At 33.2% G+C, this 23,482-nt stretch overlaps 4 protein-coding genes across 10 annotated transcripts in view; 2 read left to right on the plus strand and 2 right to left on the minus strand.

The window, feature by feature from the left end:
• Window positions 1-1,022, plus strand: part of LOC119632613 (rho GTPase-activating protein 20) — a 53,117-nt gene extending 52,095 nt beyond the window's left edge. For 4 of the 7 annotated variants that reach the window (XM_038025591.1, XM_038025592.1, XM_038025597.1 and 1 more), the window contains one exon: window positions 413-1,022. In XM_038025591.1, coding sequence (XP_037881519.1) covers window positions 413-765 — 353 coding nt within the window. In that variant the 3' untranslated portion in view covers window positions 766-1,022. The remainder of the gene's footprint in view (window positions 1-412) is intronic. The other 3 variants (XM_038025593.1, XM_038025595.1, XM_038025596.1) reach the window with 3 other exon arrangements.
• Window positions 1,023-3,505: 2,483 nt separating this feature from the next.
• Window positions 3,506-4,696, minus strand: LOC119631803 (phosducin-like protein). The gene has a single exon (XM_038024317.1). The coding sequence runs from the start codon at window positions 4,555-4,557 to the stop codon at window positions 3,703-3,705; it is 855 nt and encodes a 284-aa protein (XP_037880245.1). The 5' UTR covers window positions 4,558-4,696; the 3' UTR covers window positions 3,506-3,702.
• Window positions 4,697-4,964: 268 nt separating this feature from the next.
• On the minus strand, window positions 4,965-7,061 carry LOC119632630. Its single transcript, XM_038025622.1, has 6 exons — window positions 6,963-7,061; window positions 6,150-6,885; window positions 5,828-6,075; window positions 5,592-5,763; window positions 5,139-5,518; window positions 4,965-5,081 (listed from the first exon to the last, which is right to left on the minus strand). Exons 1-6 carry the CDS (start codon window positions 7,026-7,028, stop codon window positions 4,965-4,967), a joined length of 1,719 nt encoding a protein of 572 aa, XP_037881550.1. The 5' UTR covers window positions 7,029-7,061.
• A 2,117-nt stretch (window positions 7,062-9,178) lies between these two features.
• On the plus strand, window positions 9,179-14,618 carry LOC119631992. Its single transcript, XM_038024653.1, has 8 exons — window positions 9,179-9,629; window positions 9,738-9,889; window positions 11,167-11,314; window positions 11,614-12,021; window positions 12,106-12,234; window positions 13,092-13,242; window positions 13,312-13,418; window positions 14,323-14,618. The coding sequence occupies exons 1-8, from the start codon at window positions 9,200-9,202 to the stop codon at window positions 14,616-14,618; spliced, it is 1,821 nt and encodes a 606-aa protein (XP_037880581.1). The 5' UTR covers window positions 9,179-9,199.
• The last annotated feature ends 8,864 nt before the right edge of the window (window positions 14,619-23,482 follow it).

Below are 23,482 nucleotides of genomic sequence, written 5' to 3' on the forward strand. Positions count from 1 at the left end.
TTTGAAATATCGATGACACAAAACAAAAAAAAAAAAAAAAAGTAAATTTCTGTCAAAGCTTCCGTCACATACCACCTAAACTGAGATACTATTACATATTACATCTACTGTATAAACATTGATTGCGTGTGTGTGTGTGTGTGTGTGTGTATATTTGTGTTGAGAAAAAAAATAAATATCTTAAAAAAAATATTACATTTTCATTTTTTTCTTGTTTTTTTTTTTTTTTTTCATTTGTTTCTCTAATTCAATTAATTATGTTTGTGTACCATTATGTATTTTGGGTTATTACCGAATTCCAAATGTTATATGAACATGTACTTAACATTCACCATATGGCAAAATATCACCCCAACAAATCCTGCCTCATTTAAATATATGCCTTGTATATAAATCGAAAATTATAACAAAGTTGGGAACATCCGTTTAAGCAACAGTGCCGAATCTGTACAGTATATACACAAAAGACCATCCACTCGTCGCATTTTACTGGGTGCTAATATACCGAGACAATATCCATTGCGTTCATCTTTGAAACGCCACAAAGAGAAACAAGTGGGATTGGCAACGACAGCAGCAATAATAGCAACGACAACTGCGGTAACAGCGGCAACAGCAAACACTACAACCAGCAATATCCGGTCTCTGGCTGTGGTACCGGCGGGCATCTTAAATAACCCTCTAAGCAATGCCGGACACAATAATGGCAATAATGAAAGCTGTACAATAGAGTCGTCCATTACGTTTAAAGCTCCTAGACTATAATTAAATAATCCTAAGAGTTTTATATTTTTTTGTGTCTTTCTTCTTCTATATTTTAAGTTTTTATACACACACTACAAGTCTGACATTTTTTTAATTTCTATTCTGTCTTCAATGCTTGTTTAAGTAAGTTAATCTTTAATGAATTGAGGCAAAGTACATCGTAACGAAATGAAAATGAAGAGATCGAAATTGTAACAAAAGCAAGTCATTTTTCCAGGCAGCTATTAAATAAATTATATATATATATATATATATATATATATGAATATATTTTATATATTTAAAAAAATTATATATTAAAAAAAAAAAAACTAAATTTGAAAAAGGATAACAATTAAATTCAAAAAAAATCATATCTAAAATTAAAAAAAAAAAAAATTTAGTAGAAAAAAAAATTAAAATTAAAAATAAATAAACAAAAAGCAAATAACCAAAAATTCAATTTGAAATGAGATGATTCCACGCTTGATTCGTGAATGGATAATCTCTCTTTCTCTCTCTCTCCGACTGTCTCTCTTTCATGTAGCTCTCAATTCGCAGACAATGCTAGATTTGTACAGTATAAGCTTAGATTAGATATAATCGCAAAAAAAATAATTTCAGTATATGATTAACAAAGTTATTTAAGAATTACGTTACGTTTAACCACCGAAGCGAAAAAGTGTGTTGTCGGAAGCCGTTACGGATGCCAAATCAAGACTAATTCGACTGCCTTTTGGTGAGTTCACAGTTCGGGCATGAGCTCACCGCTAATCGATCCACTGTCTCTACAAAATTTACGATCGTATTTTTTATTAGCACGTGGCCTTCGCTACACACAAAAAAGTTTTCCGCTCCGTTTGTAAATATGCATCAAAAGCCCTTAAGGTATATATATATATATGTATATATATATATTCAATTGCATCGATTGATCGATCGATGCTTTCAAGTTTGAAAATGATCGATCAACATTTGTTATGGATTGGTTTGAAATATTTATCGGAGCCGCTTAAAGATTCATTATAGATGATTAGTGTAGTGACACAGCCACGGTTTATATTACTTTATAATTTGTTTACATATGTATATAAAACAGTTGGTGGGTATAAGAAATTCGCCACTAACGGTATTTGCTCATAATCTAATTTAGTTTATCTTTTGTATCGCAGTCTTTGTCTTGTATATATTTTATTTATATGATTATTTATTTATAAGGGGTTATAATCTAATATTTTTGTTTGTTATATTGATACAGTTTTAGACTTGTATTTACTATCATTTCGCAAATATATCATCGTCTATATTAATATTCAATTTCGTAGATTGATAGATGCGATTCTAATGATTGTGATAAACAAAACCAATCCACGAACGAACCAACAGGTGGCCTGATTTCCATACCGAACAAGAATCTATATATATATATATATATATATATATATATATATATATATATATATACATATTAGCGGATAGGGATCTACAAAAGCGTATTTATAAAGACTATTGTGATAATAGCGCGGAATAATAATTTCACTGAAATTTAGAAAACTATATTTGGATATGTTTTTATCTCTATATCTGTCAGCAGTGAACATGAAAATATGTATGTAATATTTGAATGCATAGTCAAGATAATAAATACTATTACTACACTTGAATTTATTATTATCATTAATTAATACCTTTAAGTAATGTTCAAGGTTTCTTAGTAAAAAGCATAACTATATAGATTTAAGTCATGAACTTAATTAAATAGATTATACATATGAATAAAAATAATCAAAATCTCATTGTATTATATGGGTTTATATATATATATATATAAATCCTTATATAAGAAATTCTATGAATTAATTAATCCATCTATGCTATCAATTCAAAGAAAAAGTATTTATATGAATGATATATGTGTATATATATGAATATGAATATATATATATATAACAATTCCAAATGAAGGCATTTATGTTAATTGTATGTTATTTCCTAGTATTATTGAAAAATGTTAATAATAATTAAAGGAATAATAAATAGAGATCAATACTGATATATTTCACTTTTAATTCATATAAAAAGAAAATCGCTCTTTAATTTTTAAACTCGAACTATATATATATATATATATAAAGGTGTGTGCATATTAAAAATTTCTGATATATGGAAACTCCAAAATTGAACTTCACTATTGCGAATAATTTCGTAAAGACAAGGAGGTCGTCTCTTTCTGTATAGTTTATGGTCCAAGCATTGAAATTATTTCCGTCTGATGGTTCTTCAACGCTTGCTTTTTTAAATATCGCGGTTTTACATGATCATAATTTGTAGTGTGTTCAAAAGAAATCGCAAACTGTTTAGGGCAAAACACAATTTACTCATTTTGATTATCAATAAGGATCCTTCCACGATATATTCTCTCCTCACTTTTTTAGACAATCGTTACAGTTCTGCTCTTAGTTTTTTAACGATAGCTGAGCGGACCATTGCACTGCAGTGAACTTATTCGAGATTTCGAATAAGCTCTGAGATGCACTCACAAATTCAATAAATTTTAAAATAAGCACTGATTTTCAAATTTAATAACTAAGATATCTGTAATACCGTTAAATATTAACGAGATCGTTTAAAAACAAATTTATTTCAATAGATTTATTTGTTAGCAGAGAATTTACTAATAAAATCATATAAATTTATACATTATTTTACTTTCAAGAAGTAAAGCAAATTAATAAATAATTTTAAATATTGTTCTCTAAATATATAAAATATTATTTATTCATCATAAATTAAAACTAATGGCTGGAGGGGATCGATTAAACCGTTAGCAAAATGAACACATTGCAATAGTAGGAGGGGGCTGTTATTAATGCCTTTTAGGGCAACTTACTACTTACTAGTAGTTGTTTTTAAATAAATTTCTCCCATCTCTCTTCTTCGCTCTTGCTTAATTTACTCTTAGTTATACAAATTTTTATCGATTAAAATGCCATTTTCTATTAGAAAACTTTCTACATCTGATTCGAAGAAATCATCGGATAAATCGTCAGTTATGCGTACAAAATTGCCAATAACTGCTTGGGCCTTATACACAAGCAAAGCGGGCAATCCCTTATTACGAAATTCACGACTCATGCCAGCCACTGAACTGCAAATTTTGGCAAATTTAACCATAGCATATTGGCTAGCCAATGCTTCCAAGCATTTATTTAAAGTACTGCAAGCACTTAATCCGCGTTCATAAATATGTATTATTATGGTCGTATGTTTGCTTTCATTTTCGACGCAATCCAAGAACTCTTTATGTGACGTTAAATGCAATACTTTGCCGAATTGTACATTGTGTCCGCATTGACGTAGCATTTCAGCCATGCGTTGTTTTTGATATTGTTGTAGAAAATCCTCACTCATTAGTTCGGCTAACTCGTTATCGATCTCTTCTTGTCTTTTACGTTCCTCTTCTTCTTGGGCGGTGGCTGTGCTCATGGTTAGCTTTTTCGCCAATTCAATGCGCTGACGCTCATTTTCTTCCCGTTTTTCAGCTTGCAGTTTTTTAAAACGCTGCCAATCCTCAACCACACCTTTAGGCCCAGTATTGGTCGAGCCTTGATAGCGATAACCGCCGGCCGATGGTGGTGGTGGTGGGCATACGTCTGCGTTTAAGTAACCGTCCGGTCCTTGTTGCTTGTTCCTAGCTCCTTGTTGCTTCCTATTACCTTCTTCAGCGCGACAAATTGGCTCATCTTCACCTTCACTACTACTACAATAATATTCAAGTTTTTCGCCCAGCAATTTATCTTCTAAAGTCGCCATCTTTAAAAAGGATTTTTTTTGTAAATTTTTATAATTAAATTAAAAATATTTATGCTTCATGAAACTCTTTAATGCTTTAATACTTTGAAAATGTCAACTCAGTTGCTTTCATTACCATTACGAAGCAGCTGTTTTTCGAAAAGTCTACCTTATGACAGCGCTTATAGAATGCAGCCAAGTATTTGTTATTTTCTCTTCTTCTTCTCATTCGAGTCATCGAATCAACAACAGATGATTAGTTGAATTGAATAAGAATCCGTTAAATTTAGCTATAAACAATGTAAAAAAGAAGAAGAAGAAGAGAAAGAATTTATATTAAAAAAAGTAATTTAACTTTATTATAATAAAGAATTGATTTTTACTTTTAAAATATAAAAGCATTAATAAGCGAAAACGTAATTGTTTTTTCAGTTATATTCCTTATTGTGCGTATTTTTTATTATATCAAAAAGTTCTCTCAAGGAATCGAGCACCTGGTAATTATGTAGCCGCAAATCTAAACTGTCGAAATCTTGCTTTTCCAACTGTAAGTAAAGTTCAATTATTGATTTTTTTCATTTTTGTTGGATAATTTGCCTAACCTCGTCACAAGAGTCTGTACCATGTGGATCGTCTATAGCCAAACGTTCAGCAAATGCTACGACGCCGCACCATGAACGGAAATTAATATTTTTGATTTTTTTTTTAATATTTTCATAGTCTAATAAATTTAATATTTTTTTGATATTCATTTCATTTCCGTAAAATTCCAGAACATCTTCTAAAGCGGCCGGTAAATGATTTAAGCCGATAGTCCTTTCCGTGTAATTCGAATGGGGAAAAGTTTGATCGTTTTGCATTGTTTCATGATCGCTTTCATGGTCTTTTGTTTTAAAATATTTCAGAAAAATTTTTTTATAAATTTGCTTACGTTGTCGCGTAACCCAAACATAATTGCTGAGGTAATCGAAGACAGAAATTTCTAGAATGAAGCATAATAATGCAGTATGTAATCTTTTTTTTTTCCTAAATAAAAACATTTCCAGATGGTTAACCTTCTAGGGTCGCCAAATTCATAGGCACCTCGAACCTGGTTGCTGATTTGGAGAATTTTCTGGGCGTTTTTTTATTTGTTACGTTGAGTTTTTTAAATTCTTCTGATATGCATTTGTCGGTATGTGGTTTGTTCGATAAATATTTAAAAGCTTCCCTTAAAGCACGATTTAACTAAAATGTTTGAAAATATAGCTTAAAACGAACACCAAATGTTTAAATTTTTCTTTCTAGTTACAAATATCTCAAAAGTGTTTTCAATTTTATCCACATCTAAATCAGTTTTGAGGGCCCTAAAAGCCTCTTCAGTTAAAAAGCTTCCCTTTAGAGGTATCTGATCGCTGTCCAGTTTATTTTTGTTAGGCAATAAATTAGCGCAATTAGGTATCAAACTGGGTCTAGTGCTAGGGTTTAAAGAATCGGGACCAAGAGCCGATACTTGAGTTTCAGGATCTTCACTTAAGTGAAAGGTAGCGGTAGGGGTAACTGTAGCTTTATAAAACGACACACTAACTTGACAATATGAATGCACAGATAGCGGCGTAAAGCATTTTATTTACCTGTGATTGGCTTCATCCTTTTCCGTTTTTTTCCTCTTCTGATGTCGCTATCATCTTCAAAATCTTGCTCATTTATGCAAATATGTTCTATTTTTTTAGTATCCTGGCTTAATGATTCGGTTGTACCAGCCAAACACGATTTCGGTCGTTTAGTTTCTTCCATTTTCGGTTTCTTTGATTTGTGCTCCTCAAGAGCTCCGGCGCTTCTTGCTTTCTGCATTTCTTCAGTATTTACGCTTAACGTGCTGTAAGAGAAATCCGATGTTGGCTTCCAATACAAGGTTTCTTGAGAATGTGACTTTCTCAAGTCGAGAATTAATTTTTTACGTTTGATAATTTCAGTTTTACTAAATTCGGGAGTAATACAACGTCTGTTATTGAGAAAGGAACCAGCACTAGTCCGCGTATGCACACTTGTTACAGTCGGAGTGGGGGTTAGCGGCCTAGAATCGGTGTCGGTGTAACGACGAAATAAATCTTCGGGTATGTTTTCGACAGTGTCAATTAAAGCTTTTTTGCTAACAGCATCGTATAAATGTTGTACATTTTTACCCTCAACAGCTAATGTTTGCTTGCATTTATTTATTATTTGTTTAATTTCTGGTGACGCCGGATGATTACATAAAACGGAGCAGGTCTTTGCATATGGATTATATAATCCACCTAAAGGTCTCAGTGACAAAGCCATAGGGGAAGCTTCAAATTTTTTAGGCAACTCTTTACTGCCAAAGATTTTCTAAATATATAGAAAATTGAGTCGGAAGGTGCACTAGATCGTTTGTTGTTTGTATTTGTTTTCTTATTCTTTTTTACCTTTTTAAAAATAATTCGACTTTGTTTGGGTGTAGGTATTAAGCCAGTTCTCGTTCTACCGTCCATGTTTAATTAAATCGTACTGAAATCCTTTATTGTGTTCTGAAATAATAAAAGTACAAGATTTTATTAATGACAATAAATGGTGAAGATACCAAGTGCTATGGTTACTTAGCAATACTTACTCTCGCTTTAAAATTACATAACATCAACAAGAACATATTAAATAGAAAAGAAAGGAAATTATTGGCAAAGCAGTTCTTAAACTAATTTATTCAGATCTGGCAATATTGGACCAAAAATAAAAAAAATCAAATGTTTTCAATAACGTGGACATAACCCAAGTCTGACAATCTTAAGCGATACGATTTTATTAATTCGCCCCTTTTCGAATGCCGATCCCATTCATTACAATTTAAATAGATTGACCAATATCCGCTTAAGTGGCCGAGTGGGCAAGAGTCTCGCAAGAGTAGGAACTCAATGGTCGTGGGTTCAAATCTCAAGAGCGGTAGAGTTTTTAATAAAACCGAAAGCCTTAGATATGCTAATGCTTTTAAGATTTTAGTCTTAGAATTGATTCTCTGGCTAAATTTATAATAATAATAATAATAATAATAATAATAATAGATTGACCAAATCCTTATCGCTGGAACTTCTCGGTGGTCCTATCGAATATTTGTAAAAAATTTGAGATCTGTGTCTTCTAGAATTTAAAACGAAAAAATTGCAGCGATTTGTAGGCTTTTTATGGGCAGTTAGCATCTTTCTTCATTCGTAATCTTAGCCATGGACCGAAAACGTTCGATAATGTTCGTATTTGCATAAGTAATTTGCGATATGAAGGAAGGTATTTTTTTTTTTTTTTGGGAAATGTCACTAGCTATATGCGACGACACGATGATGGTCAGCAAGGATGGAAGGAGAGAATAGTGTTTGTGTATGAGTGATTTAGACGGGGAAACGTCGCAATATATAGGCAATTTCAGGACGAGTAGGTGGGAACGCTGAGAAAGCCTTGCAATACTGTTAAAGGATTTCATTGATGGGCAAATCTCTTTTATCTCTGTAGAACACTTCCCGTGGATGTACATTACGCCGATGCTTGAGGGTATCCAGAAATTTGGACTTTCTCTGATGATCACCAGAAAGAGCAAAGGACAAAGAATAGAGTCTTGTTGTACTCCTGCATTTATGTGGAATTTGGGGTCAGTCTTCCGATTGCAGGTCCTGTCGAACGGTTATTCAGAAAGCTCGATAAATTTGGAAACTAGAGCATCATGCCAGCATCTGCCGAGCACCTTTGAGACATCCAGTACAGCCACGTTACTTTTGTGAAAGAGGTGAAAAGCTCGACTCCATTAGCGAAACGGTTTTTGCGAAACCCATATTGTCTATCGCAAATAAGATCATTGCTTTCCAGATATCTTACCAAGTGGTTTCCATGGTTTTCCATGGCTATTGCACAACATATTTCAGTTACGCTTCTTTGGTACGGGTTAAACATGGGCGGTTTACCGGCAAGTTGTGAAAAGGCCAGCATGATACCACTTGCTGCAGAGATTGCGTAATAGCCTGGTGTGGCGGCACACTCGCTTATGACTACGGCATGGCTGTGATGTCATCTGTAAAGCGAAAATCTTTCTAGGCTTAAAAATATTCAAAATCTTTTTTCGTTTAAGACGTCGATCCCGCTCTGGTTTTCTCGATTTCTTTTCTATGAAAGTCTGTGAATTCTATGAAATTTATTTACCTTTGCTTCTTGTTATTTTTTATTATTATTATTTCATTTTTTATTTGTATTTGTTGTTTTTGTTCTTCTTTTTTATTTATTTATTTTTTATTTGTTTTTTTTTTTTTTTTTTTTAAAGAACGAAACACTGCTAATCTAACTGAATGAGCATACTATAGGTATATACTCATGTTTTCTAATTCGGTTGAGGAAAATGTAAGGAGATGGATGTACTATATGCAAGTACTCGATGAAAGCACATAATATCTGAATGGAAATTGTTGAACAGAAACGAATTGAGTAATTTTAATCATTTTGTTCTGGTTTTTCTTTAACAAATGTGGCTAGTGGCCAATTTTCGAATAATGTAGCAGCACAGAAGCTAACCTTCTCTTAAAGGGAAAACATTAAACGAAAATACCTCAGCTATCAAACAATTGCATAATATTATTAAAACGAAGAAAAGAGAAACGAAAGAAAACCAAAACTATTAATTGTTAAAATAATGAAACCCCATAAAAAGAAGCCGCGACAACGTAATCGTCCACGCAATAAAGCCAATCGTTTAAAAAATTTGGAAATTCCAGACGAATCAATAAATGAAGAAATTACAGAAACTACAATTAAGGCCGAAGAGACCGACGATGACGACAGTCTGCCCGAGTTAATTGATGAGACGAACGATTCCCTAAATAATAGAGATCAAAGTTCGAGCGGCTATAAGGCTTTCGAAAATTTGGAGAATGTCTTAAAACAGAACATACAAAAGTTGAGCAGAAAGGAGGAAATTCTAAAAGACGAATTAAAAGCGGTTTCGGACGATCAGTTTCGTGACAGCGCTCTCCAAAATACAGAAATTTCAACTGAACCTAACAATCAACAAAATGTTTTCATACATAACTTACAACAACAAATGGAATCGATGATGGCGAATGGTCTGAATGCTTGCTAGTTTTCATCTTTGTTTTTTTTTTTTTTTTGCTCTTTTTGTTTTCCTTTTTTGAAAAGAAAAAAATTTATTGATCGATTTTAAAACTTTGCAGGCAGTGAAGATCTACCTCAGACCATAATGGAAAATCTTAAGAAAATGTTAAATCAAGCGCCGATTAGTGATGTTGAGACTTCCGACGAGGAGGATGAATTCATCGAGTATATCTATAAGCCGCGTAAATACTTTTTGATATCGTTGTGCAATGTGAGTTCTGTGAAGCGCACAAAAAGCTTCACTTGAAATTTTAAATTACATCCATTATAGATAAAATGGATTTTATCATTTGGTTGTCATTTCGTTTCGTTTCGTTTCTAAAACTCAGAAATTCATTTGTATATTCTATTCTTGAGATTCATTCAGAGAATAGCTTCAATTCGTCCCTAGGTAGGTTATGTGCTAACCAAAAAAAAGTCTAGATAGCCTATAACAGTCACTTAGGATTAGGATAGATAACATTTTAGAACATATAGCGTTCCCAGTTATATATTAACAGAGGTCAGCTGAGAATGCTTTTGTTCACTTCAATAAATGCGCACCTGAGAAGTTGAGAGAAGTTGCATTCAGTCTATGATCCGAATCTATTCATTCGCTTATGTTATGTCCCATATAATATATATTTCACACTATATCTGTAATTTATCATTATTTTCTAGATAATTATACCGACTAAATACTATCTTTATGTATTGTGGGCTATTTTTTTTGTGGTACTTGCCATCAGACCCGATTGATCCGATTTACTTGACTTTGAAACTTGAGTAAACGTTACGATCCGTAAAATTATAAAAAACTCTAATCTTAACAATGATGCGTCCGTAAACCGACTGAGTTGATTTTCATACTTAACCAGACTTCTGTTCATTATAGTTAAAAATGCACATCGGTATATATATATATATATATATATATATATGACATGACTAAATAGATGTTATATATATATATATATACATATATATATTTATTTTTAATTAAGCAAAAAGCTTAAGGCTTAACATCTATTTAGTCATGTCCGTCAGCAATGTCGGTTTACTTATTTAAGTGAAGTCCGTTGTGAGAACACTTACGATCCCTAAAATTGAGTTAGCAAGTTTAAACTTTGCATACATATGCTTAGTTCATGGCCACAAGTGAAGTTTGAAAAGGAGAGTAATTGGTCAATCATAAATCTCAAGCCCAATGCGGAAAAAATGTAAATTGTCGTCCATAAGTGATATTGATATAAATCTTGATATTATATTGATTTATATATATACATATATATATACATATATGTATGGGTATGAACATTTATCAAGATTATGTGAACGATGAATATAAGAGTGATTTGGTTGTTAGTTAATTTACACGCCTACAGTTTCATAAAAGGTATTAATGCTTTTATGCAAATATTATGCATCCCTTTAAGAAGATTAAACCTTCCATATAGAGTTGTGTGCGTATATAGAATGCGAGGACTATTTCATGTCTTTATCTTGCAGTTGTGTAAATGTGATCTATGCGGTCGGACTGGGATGGTGCAGTGTTCCCGGTGTAAACTGAGTTATTATTGCTCCAAAGGGCATATGAGAAGTGATATTGAACACCGTCAGTTATGTTTTGCTTTAAAACAAGTGGCCGATAGCAGTGGTAAGTAGAGAATTTAATCAATTTTAATTTATTATAATTTCTTTTAAATTAATTACATATCTTTAATATCTTTTATAAACACTTTTAAATATATGTGCTTTTAAATGTAAATCAATTTGATTACAAGTTTAATGAACTTACTCAATACACACACAATTGCGTTTAAGACATTTGTCGTATGTCAACTATTTATTTGGCTGTTGGCCAACCCATGATCTGCCTCAACACTAAATTGTTAATTAGCCAAAGCATTGTAAAAAAGTAAATAAGAAGTTAATTAGATTTTACTTATATTACAGGCGAGCATATATTTTATAAATGTTCAAATTTCACATCTGAACAATTTCGATCGTATCGGATTATAACTATACGTAATGTAGAAGCGGTCATAAATCGTCCTCTAACTGCGACCGAACAAGAGTTAATACTATTTGGACGACTCTGTTGCAATGTAAAATGTAGAGAATATCGTTTTGAGAAATTGATAAATTGCAACAATTGCGGCATGGTATCGTACTGCAGAGAAAACCCGCAACATTTGCCTAATGATCATGAGAAATGGTGCAAAGCATTTCAGCTGTTTAAACAACTAATAATACATCAAGAAAAATTCGGCCGTTTGGAACCTCAGTTGCCAAAAAAAATCTTAAAAGACTTACCCGTTAATTGCTGCAAAACTAAAGATATCTACAAAAAGTTGAACATAAGTAAAAAAAAGCCGATTAAAATGATTATTATAATTTTTATCAAATCTTCTCTCTCTCTCTCTCTCTCTCTCTCTCTCCTTAAAGATTTAACGGAAAACAGTTGTGAATATGCTGCTCTAACACAACTTTCTACAGTACCGTTAACATCGTGGTATACCCTCAAATTATGCGATCAATTAAGGGATAATCAGGAACTGACTATACATTTAATAGGTTTTATATGCATAAGTCCGTAGCAATGATCGATGGCATTTTCAATATGATATGAGTTAAAACAGTTAATTTTCCAAAATCGACTTTATATTCCCTGAATATCTGAAATTATTAAGTCACGCCTACTAGCACTTAAAATCCATTAAAGATATGTTTTGATCGACATCAGCGAACACCATCTTGATAATCCTGATTTTTGCAATGAAATCGACTTTCTCTCTATGCAGACTTTGACATACATCTTCGGTGTTTAGAGTTGTCGAGGCGTTTTTGCTTTTTCGAAATGACTGAAACAAGTAAAAAATTTATATTCGGTTGTGTTCGAATTATCTTCGCCCATTATGTTTACATTAATATAATTTCAACAATCGACTGACATTTTCACATTTTTGTACAGATCCTGTCGAATCACTCATAAAATGTAGCGAAACATTTTTATTATCATATCTGCAATGAAGGAGAGACTCTCTCCTTTTGCTTTTGAAAACTGAGGAGTGGGCGTGTTCTTTGATAGTTTGGTCATATCTACAGTACTGAGCTGTGTATAAGAACTAGTGCTAGTGCTTCTATCAAATTCAAATTTATTGTCTTAATTAGTGCGATGGAATAAGGATTCGCCATAAACAAGCACACAGTTAATTGTGTGTAGATAGATTCACTATTACATATTGCTCTAGCGGATCATGCACAGTTTATACTGTCTCTGAAGCTTTCAATTAATTTCAATCTTTCTCTTAATATTAAGCGGAAAAATAACTTGGAACACTGATCCGAAATTCGCTACGGAAGTATTCATAGAGCTTATATATATGCTAATATATATTTTCTTTTAAATATTTCCATAATTAAATTTTCAGGAGCCGAAATTGATTTTGAGGTCGATATCTTACATAAATGGGAATTATTCTTTTTACACATCACGCCAACTCTAAGGCGACTAAATGTGGTTTTTGTCGGTCCCGAGCTAAATGCATGCAATATATCGTTTGATCAGCTAAAGAAAACCAAGTCAGTGATTCCATGAATTTTTACAATTTTAAAAAATGTTTTCAAAAAAATGATAATCTTTATCCACAGGTGCTGCCGTTTTTGTCGTAAAAACAAACGTACCGTGAGTTATTATTTTGCAGCGAATATTTATCATGAATACTGTCGAACGGTTGACTTTTTAAAGCCACATTTAAGTAAGCTTTCAAATCCACCAACAATATATTACTTAATTACTGTAGTTTCTTAAGGCACTATTAAATACCCTACACAATCCTATAAGTAGTCGTACAGCGGCTTATCAAAGTAGGATGTTACAATTGATCAAAAACGTGATCCAATTGGATCCATTTTCAAGGGCGTTCGTCTTTGGGCTGAAACACGTCACTGTACCGAATTTCATCAAAATATCTCATAAATTATGCTCTGTGGGTTGAATACAACAAAACAAGACAGACAAAAGAAGAGACAGAAGAATAGATGGACAGAGAAGCTGGAATCGATTGAGAAACTGTCACAATTGATGTGGGTGGGTAGGTGGGGTATAAAAACACTTTTTGAAATATTTTGTCTAGAATCTTTTTTTCCACTTTCATTTGATTGGTTTTAATCCGTCGGGACTTGTTATTTATTGAGAAGCTAAGCCGTTGGTTGAAATTGTTTTTTTTTTTTTTTTGTTAAATTTACGATTTATGTAAGTGCTTTCATAATTAGTCGAAACTTATCGATGACGTGCCGTCGTCAGGGGTATCTTTTTCGAACAGTTCATAAAGCGTTATTTGCCAAGACTGATGTGCGCGTTTGTAAGCACGCCAATAAAGCTCCCTTCTGACTCAACATTTTCATTAGTAAGCAAAATGAACTGATCAAGTCTACTTGACATTCCGCTCGACATTCAAATGTTGATGTTCTTCTTTTCTTACCAATTAAAATAAATATAGGAACTGCTTGTCTTTGATATGTAATTTGAATAAAACGTTTCAAATTACAACAAAATGAATTATGAGATGCAAATCTTGCTAAGATCTTGCGGAAAGATGTCGTTAATTTGAAAATGTGATTGCTACACTTTTATTACATTATTTTTTGTTCAACTTGCAGTTTGCTTTTTTAATGCCGGCCTTTATCGTTCAACCGGCTACAAAATGGAAGACACGTGGCCTGAAACTATTCTAACAGCTTCTCAATTAAAAGTGCCTGTTGTGGTAACTGCATATACTGAATATGAAATGCCTTTGGATTTATCGCGATTCTTGCAAGAAAGTAATCGTCATTTGAATGTCATTTTGCCGCCGCATTTAAATCCCTTCGCGTCTGTTAAGCCGGAACGCAACTTCATATCCGATGATGAGGTGCCCCTAATGTTTAAAAATTACTATTGCTTTGTCGTCGAATAATCACAATAATACATACTTACTTTCGTCAAAATTATCCAAAAAAGTCGATTTGTTTGATTGAATAGCTAGCTACAAAATCATACTACTTTATAAGCCTATATATACGAATATATGGATATATGGCCGATGTGGTTCATTATTAATATGGAACAGTACTTGTAGATGACAGGGTTCTTTGGCGTATGTTTTCATCAAATCAACTCTAAAATCACGTTCACGATTGCCGTAGATAAAAAGGAAATTTTTTGATGTTAGAATATTCTCCAGGATGTCAACAATCCATTCTCCATTCATTAGTATTTTTAGTAAATTGAGGCGAATTTTATTTCACATTTATAAGGATTTTCAACACTTGAGATTTTCATTTTTGTAACCTATTATAGAAGTAAGAAGATGAGACCTCAACATTATAACCATTCAGTAGGCACCAAATTTCGGACAGTAAATGTACCATAATCTCTAACGTCGCCTTTAAGGACTAATTTTGTCATTCCGTTTTTAGTCATTCCATTCCGCAAACATGCTAATTCTGTAAGCTCATTTCTGATGCTAGAAGCAGAAAGCGGGCGTAGAATACCACCATGAAATATTTTCGAAATGAGATGAAAACTTAATCCTCTAAATAGCATTGAAGTTCGAAGTTAAAAAGCATAGCCTACTAATATTCTATAACGACAACAGGCTATAGCAAGCTGATCAAGTAAGCTTTTTTTTTTTAATTACGATGACTAGGATAGAATATCGACATAAAGTATTTTGAATGTTATTTTGTGGATATCCACGAAGTCGTTTTTGATAGAAAATTTTGATCAAACCAGGGAAAAACGAGGTGGTTAAAAGCATTTTGGATATGCAATAAAGGAATGAAAGTCAAGGTCATCATCTATTATTCAGTTTTCTTATAGTCTCCCTAATTGGCATGATGATGTTCAGAAGTATTTAACGAGACTTAATGACTGTTCGCCTAAATTTTTTTCAATCAATTTCAAGAACACACGAATGGTTTGTGCAGGCGCACGGCTCTAAACGTATAAAAAGTAAATATATATTTATATATATATATATAAAGATATACTTACATATATGTAGATGCATGCATATACACTCAACACATGTGTGAATATATTCCGCATAAAAACACCATAATTTTGGCTAATTGCCAGAAATTGTAACACATCCACTCCACGGAACTTCATACTCACACACCTATCTGTTAGCATATCTGACAAAATGCGCGATGTGTTGTCAGTGGTCTCCTGTGTATTAATATTATTCAACAATGTCGATTATACTTAAGGCAAAAAAAAAAAATTGAATTTAATAAGAAGAAAACCCGATATCGTAGTCGTGGTTATCGGAAAACTAATCCTTTAAAAAATTTGCACGCACAGGCATGGTAACAGCATCACGACCTACAGGAACTTAAACAGCCTTTGAACGGAAAAAATTGAAAAACCTATATCACGAAATGACGACAGTTATGGCGAATTTGATGATCAGAAATCCTTTTTAGTTGTTTTTTTTTTTTTTTTTTTTTTAATAAAAAGCCATCTGTCTTCCATTCTGGCAAAGAAAAATTTATCATAAAACGTAATTAGAAATCTTCAAAAGGTGTTGAATCAAACTCAGGCTTAGGGCTTGTGGTGCTGAAGAGAAGAGAAATGCTTCGAATACATTTCAAAAATTCATAAAATATTTATCTAAAGCGATTACCTCTTCTTTTCGAAAATATATAATAAAATTAATTATATATATATATAGGAGTACAAATCAGGAATTTATTGTGAAAGAACGGCACATTACCTTTTTTTTATTAGGTAGTGTCCATCACTAGCCATTACTTTTTCCAATCTGTCTGGCAGCATTTGGATACCGCGTCGGAAGAGATCTTCAATTTTTGAAGTTATCCACGAATGAACGCAATTTTTGGTAACTTTCTGTGATCTAAAGCATTGCTTAGACGTGCGATGTGCCATCGACCACAGCAAGGGATAATCGAAAGGGGCAATGTCTGATGAGTATGGCGGATGGGCTAGGCCGTTACATGTTAGAATTGCAAACGTGTCCTAAACGAGTTTTGCTATATGGGTTCAAATGTCTTTATGCTTAAAACTCACGAAATCATGACTTTTGGCAACGTCTTCTTCACACCTATTTTTGATCGCATTTGGATCAATTATTATTGGCAGTGTTTACTGACCGATGTTTTCATTTGGTTGGCACAGACCACAATACAAGCCGGACTGCCAACCTGCCAAACGGGACAGCCCTTGATATTCGGCCTTCACTAGTCATCTTTTGTAAAACTTCAGACACACCATCCTTTAAATCAAGTAAAAAATGTACACTTAACCGCTAATCACGCTTACTCGGCATAAAAACTGACATTTTCGCACAAAAAAAAGTTATATGATACCGATAGAGGGCTGAGATAATGAGGCGCAATTTTCGTTTTCGGTTTAAAAATTCCCAAGTGATAAAGACAATGGTTGGTTGCGGAGCGATTTTGTTTCACCACTACAAAACTTCTTCTTGCGCTCAGTTTTCTTGTTTTCTTTTTGTTTTGTTTTATTTGTATGCGTTCATGCCAAACCAGACGATTTTTATCCAATTACCATAAATTTTTGTAAAAAGTCGGTCCCAATCCGGAAATAGGAATAACGCCTTATTGTGTCAGCCACCCTACAGAGACTTTAGTACTTCGAGGTTATATTGTTAGCAGATAACCAAACTTACGTGATTACGTTTTACATCTGGCAATTTCAATAAAATCTTCTAGTGTGGCCAGAGATATCTTTGTACTCGTATTACTTTCGCCGAAATGATTAAATGCTCTAAATGCATCTTAAGAGTCGAATGTAGTTCAGGACAAATAAAAAATGATTTTTATATTCACGACCACGAAGAATGAACGGTACATTCATTTTATTGAATGTTTGCAACACTCCCAGGGGAAGCTACATAGATCCCACAAAGTATAAATATTCTTGACAAACATCAAATTTTTAATTGATACAAGTATGGCCATCTACTCTACTGAGCAATGTCTGTTGTAAGCAATAAAATATAAATAATCGAGACTAAGTTTGGTAGAAGCATTTGGAAACTCTTGTAAGCAGGCAGGCTCGTATTGAAAGTGTGCAAAATTGGGCGACGGACATGCCTGAGCATATCTGTATTTACTGAAGCCCAAAAAAAAAAAAAAAAACAGGTTTCTTGCTCATTACTTACTTACAAGCTGTGGCGGATGAACTTATAAAAGTTGCTCCGCGGACTTTTTTCTTTTTTTTTTGTTCGAGCATCGTCTTCATATACAAATGCATACAATTTTGCATTTTCTTACTAATTGGGTGGTGTTTCTTGTCTCTTCCGAAAATGAAAATCGGCAGCGGTTTTCTTCAAACAAAAACCAAAAACTAATGCTGTTCACGATTGCTTTTCATTCGACACAAATTTGGAGGCAGATTGAAGGCTGATATAAGCAAAGTACTAGACAACCACTTTCTCAATCAATCATTTATGCGCTTTTGCTGTTGATACAATAAAGTACCCTGTATGTCATGTGTAGAAGTCTTTATGTTGCGCGCGTGCATTCATGCGCCATCTGTCTCTCAAACAATCATTTCATATTTCATCATTATCCAGGACTTGTTGAACAAAAATATTGCATACTATATATTGTACATTATATACTATATATTGTGGTCAATCCTTAAATCATTAGAATCAACTAAAGAATAAAGTCTATCTGCACTTGGCTGGCAGGTGGGTCCCCCCCCCCCGCCAGTGTAAAGTGCGAGAAACCTGTTTTTTTTTGTTCGCATACATTAGTAAAATTCCTTGCACTTGATTTTCAAGCTTTGATCTCCGCTAAAAGTGCCTGGTATTGAAGTCTCCTATAACGATGAATTTAGTTACGTATGTAAAAAAAGGTTGTAATTATATTATTACACCTGACATTATGTCTTGCGAGGGTAATAATCAGAGAATTGACATATTTAACTTGATCTCCAGCTGCTTGAAGATGAGGTTGACAATAGTTATTCAGATTAAACCGAAACTGCTGGCCAGCCGGTCAGGTTCCATTATCGGCATAATTACATGAAATAACACTACATCCTTTAATTTAAAAGTGATAAACATATAAAAATGTTTCGGTTTCTTTAGCATGACTTGGAGTTACGTTTGGAGATTCACATTTCTAATCTTATAACTATGCGCATAGCTTTGAGATTAACATATTGTCATTATGTTGACGACAGATTAGCTAATACAACTTAAATACTATCCATTGAATTGTTGTAGAAATTTTAATTCTTCAAAGCTTCAGCATGTATTTGTTTAATTAGCAAGCTGATGAGCATTAGGAAAAGCGTTGCTGTTATAGTTAGTTTAAGGGGAAGCATCAGAATCTCGAGAGAGATCATTAACGTCGCGATTGCTGTGCGAAACATAATTTTTGTTTTGCTTGTGTATTGTTTTGTTTTGCTTGTATGTTTCGCAGCCTGTATAGTTGGCGGTATGAAATTTTAAATAATTAAGAGCGCGCTGGCAAATGTCTTCATGTTTACATTCTTAAGTAAGATGGTTGAGAGCACATTTTACACAATTACACGTATTGCTGCAATAGTTCTTGGGGTGGCCTAAAAGTTAGCACTGTTGCCATTATATCATATCAACAGTTCTTCTAGAAACTTCAACAGAAATCGTAGCGTGATTATTGTGTCTGATATTAAATATATCTTTTTTGTCCAGATCAATATAAAGCATAGCATAAGGTAGCGGCTCCTTTGTTAACCCACTTTGGCCATTAGCAACATTATGTACTTGATGTCGTAACAATGTCAATGCTCTGCTTCAATATCGGCGTATTCTTGTTGTAGTTGAAACGTGTGAGCCATTCTTACAACAGCGCAAATACCTGAGCAGTTTTTTTTTATAGAAATCAATTGTCTTCATCATAGGCTTAACTTGGTCATCTTTTAGACATTTATAATTGATTTGCTCTTTTGATACAATGCTAGCAATACTATTGGTCACTTTGTTGGTGTCCATTCTATCTTGGATGCCGGTTGGCGGTGGTTTGATGCTATTTGGGTCCTGTTCTTGCTATAATCAACATCATCATCGTTAATAGTTTGTAGAACTGCTTCGCTTTGCTTTATAGCTAGTTGAACGTCGTTAACACACTTTTTTTATGCTTGACTTAGACGATTCAGGATGAAATTAGTTCAAGTTTTTAAGTTGTTTTCATTTATCAAGAATATATTGCCAGTGATTATTAGCATCAGCTTTATCACCTTCAGAGTCCATAGCGCAACCCGCTCAGAATATGGAAACTATAACATTTTACTTCGCTCATCTTATCGGGTCATTAGGTTGATTACTGTTTATATTAAATACATTCTCGTGTAGCAGAAAATTGTGCTTTCAATTGAGCTACCGCGAGGGGCTGTTGAGCTGTGGTCGACTATCCACTGTTTGACTATTCTCTTCCACGACATGTGAATTTTGATTGAGAACATCGGCCAAAGCGGTGTCAATTGCAGTTCAAACCAGCGCCTTGTACACATGTTTGTTGCACAAAAGTCAAGGAGGTAATCACGTATGGAAAATTTTGCTTTCACTTTTGTATTCAATTATTGAAGCTAACGTTCAGTCATGTGGGTACACCCTAGCATTTGCTCATTTCTGTTTTTCGCTCTCTTGTTCTCACAGCGACAACTAAATGATGAGAAGGTTCAATGTTTTTTTTCAAAATTCAAACTAGGAGCTTATTAGGGACTTTTCATGTTTTTGTTATCAATAATAGTAGCAACGGTGTTAACCAGCAGTAACTTGACTTCTTTCTCTTTCATTCCCAATATTTGTGTGGTCAAAGACTTTTTTAATAGTCTCGCGATATAATGTCGCACACTCTCAAGTGCTCACAGAACAGAAGTATATCAAACGTTGCGTTTTTGAGTGAATGTGCGCTTTGCGTTACATGTAAATTTTTATGCTCAAAAGAACCAAACAGTAGATATATATTCATGAGTATGATAAGAACCGAACGTATATATATGTATATGTATGTAGTAAATGCAAGTTGGTTTTCTTTTCATCGATTATTGGGTTTAAAAGAATTCTAAATTTTATGCTCGCCAACTGTTTCAATACAGTTCAATGAAAGTTTTCATATCAAGAAATGTGAAGGAATTTTTTTTTATTATTCAAAAACTTATATTGAAGAAGGAATTTATTTTTGCCTAATTTACTTATTAATTTTATTTGCTTACAAATGTATTTGAGATATTTCCGCCACTCTTGACGTCACGGCATGTTACGTATTTATTTCACAACACCGATTCCGAAATATATATTTTAGAATATTCCAAAAGATTCTGGAATTTCTTCATATTGATTTGAAATTTTTTGAAAAATTTGACGAACATAAAATGTAGAATTCTTCAATGTCAAAGCAACAATTAAAGGAATATATAACACATTTGCCACCTGCGTATCGTTTGGATTTTTTCGCACATACGCATTTATGTGTATACCATAGCGCATATTCACTTAAAACCACAAAAAGTATATATGCGTCTGCTTTTTGACCGTTTGAGAGAACGTGATATCATATCTTGAAATTGTTAACAGAATTCCGGGCCCATACAAATAATGGAAATGAAAGAGCAAGCAATCGACTGATTAGTAATTAGCAGCGCTACTACTATTATCGATAACAGAAACATGAAAAGTCGCTGATATTTTGGTAGCTATAATTTTTCAACATAATATTGGGAGATGCTATTATCTAATTGTGTCTGTTACTAACTCCTCCTTTCAAATATTTCTTAGTCTATTATGTATATAGAATTATATTTGGTAGAAATATTCGCATATAAGTTAGAAGTGAAAATCAAACTAATATAATAAATGCGAAATTAGGCTTAGCGTTGCGATTTAGATTGATTCAGTGTATTATTTACTTTTATAAAGTGTTCTGTACGATTGGTTCGCATTTATATTCTCTATCAAATATGTTCAATTTTACCAATCCTTTTGCAAATATCTAAAAATATTTATTTAATACTTTCTAAAGTACATAAATTTTTGATTCGCTTGAGACTGAAATTCGGTTTAGCTATATCCCTTTGACGGCTTTGCCCTTTCACCTACGAGCCTATTTGCCCGTTTTATGGATTGACAGATACATACATACATAGATTTATCTCTATAAGATTCAAATCAAACCAGTAAAAACAAACCAATAGTAGCAGCGGTGACCGTAGAACTCATCAATAAAATATTTTTGGCAATTTATTCATTGTAATTGGTGTGTGTCTAAGATTCGTATCTAAGCAAAGAAATCTTTGTTCTTTATGCCTATCCCATCGACCGGTGGGCGTATGCTCATGTTGTTTCCAATATCCGAAAAGAAACGGCAGAGGCCCTATAACAAATTCTGAATTGATATAGCCATGTCTGTCCCTCTGTGTAGTGATTTTTTGATGCATAGTGTTATCGCTCGAGAAGAATTCATTGTTTACCCTCACGCATTCTAAGCATTGATAACACTAGTATAAGCATTCCTTACATTTTACTAGCGTAACCATTTCCGTGGTTTAAATTTAGCAAATTTAATTTATTCGTCAAAGATTTTATTATTTTCCAGGTGCTTCTGTTGTACCAAGCCACAACTTAGGCTTATCGTCATAGAAACTTTTGTTTTCATTAAAGCTATGGAATCCAATTTCTTTTTATTGGTTTTCCAAGGACAAATCAATGTCAGAAAATAAAAAAAATTATACGTTTTTTGCATAAAAGGCCATTAGAACGTTTATATGGTTTGGGTTCCAAAAAGTAGATCGAAAGGGGTTGAAATTCGACAAGGTTCATTTCTACGTCAAAATATTATTATGAACGAATTTTTATCGCAAACAAGGGATAATAAGCCTTTAAAGACTATATGAAGACACCAAAGACTCAGTTTCCGTCGGAACGGTTCTATGGCGAGGACTTCTAAAAATTGTTACATCTGAGTTAAAGTTTTGCCACCAATTTAGAATGACGACACTATACTATTAAGTGAGTTTTCTCGCGAAAACCTGACAATTGCAATATTTTTTCCCATAAGGAATGATTAAACCAAACATTTTCTAAAACACATAGGTGCATCAAATTTCATCAAAATAGCTCGGAAATATTCTACCGACAGGTTGAATAGAAGAAAACACGACTGGCGGACTGGCGGGAGGTAGGAGGACAGGCAGACAGATAATCTTAGATTCACAAAGTAATTCTGAATTATTCGGTATAATAAAAGGCGGGTCTATCTCATGACCCTCGAGGTATAGCATACGTCCACCCAAATTAAATATAACCTCTTGTATTACGAACGATTTAGGATGTAATGAAATTTTATGAGAGAGGAAAGATTTTTTCTGCCTGTAAATATATCTCGGTTTGTCAATATTATGCCCATTCTCATCGGTCTGCTCTATTTTACTCTAGTCAATACCTGATAACCCTATCATATAATTATTATTCAATAAAAATGTGATAAACACTTGGCCAGCAAGTGTTTAAACGCGTACATAATCTTGTTCGTTTAGAGTACAACTATCGGTAGCTATGAAAATTGCATAAAATTACAATAAAAAGACATAACAAACAATTATAATAAATATATTAATTAAGCGACAAACAGTTTTTGAAAATATCTTTATTAATTTATTTGCGTATCGTAAATTCCTGTTAAATTGTCTTTTTTTTTTTTTTTTTTATTTCGTTCTTTTTTCACACTGCTTGAGTAATTGTCTCAGGGATTCCCGATAAGCGTGAGATTCTGTTGATAATTGCTTGCTTGCGTGCCGCAGGCG

Source organism: Glossina fuscipes, unplaced genomic scaffold (assembly GCF_014805625.2).
Source record: "Glossina fuscipes isolate IAEA_lab_2018 unplaced genomic scaffold, Yale_Gfus_2 1, whole genome shotgun sequence".
NCBI classification, from domain to species: domain Eukaryota; kingdom Metazoa; phylum Arthropoda; class Insecta; order Diptera; family Glossinidae; genus Glossina; species Glossina fuscipes.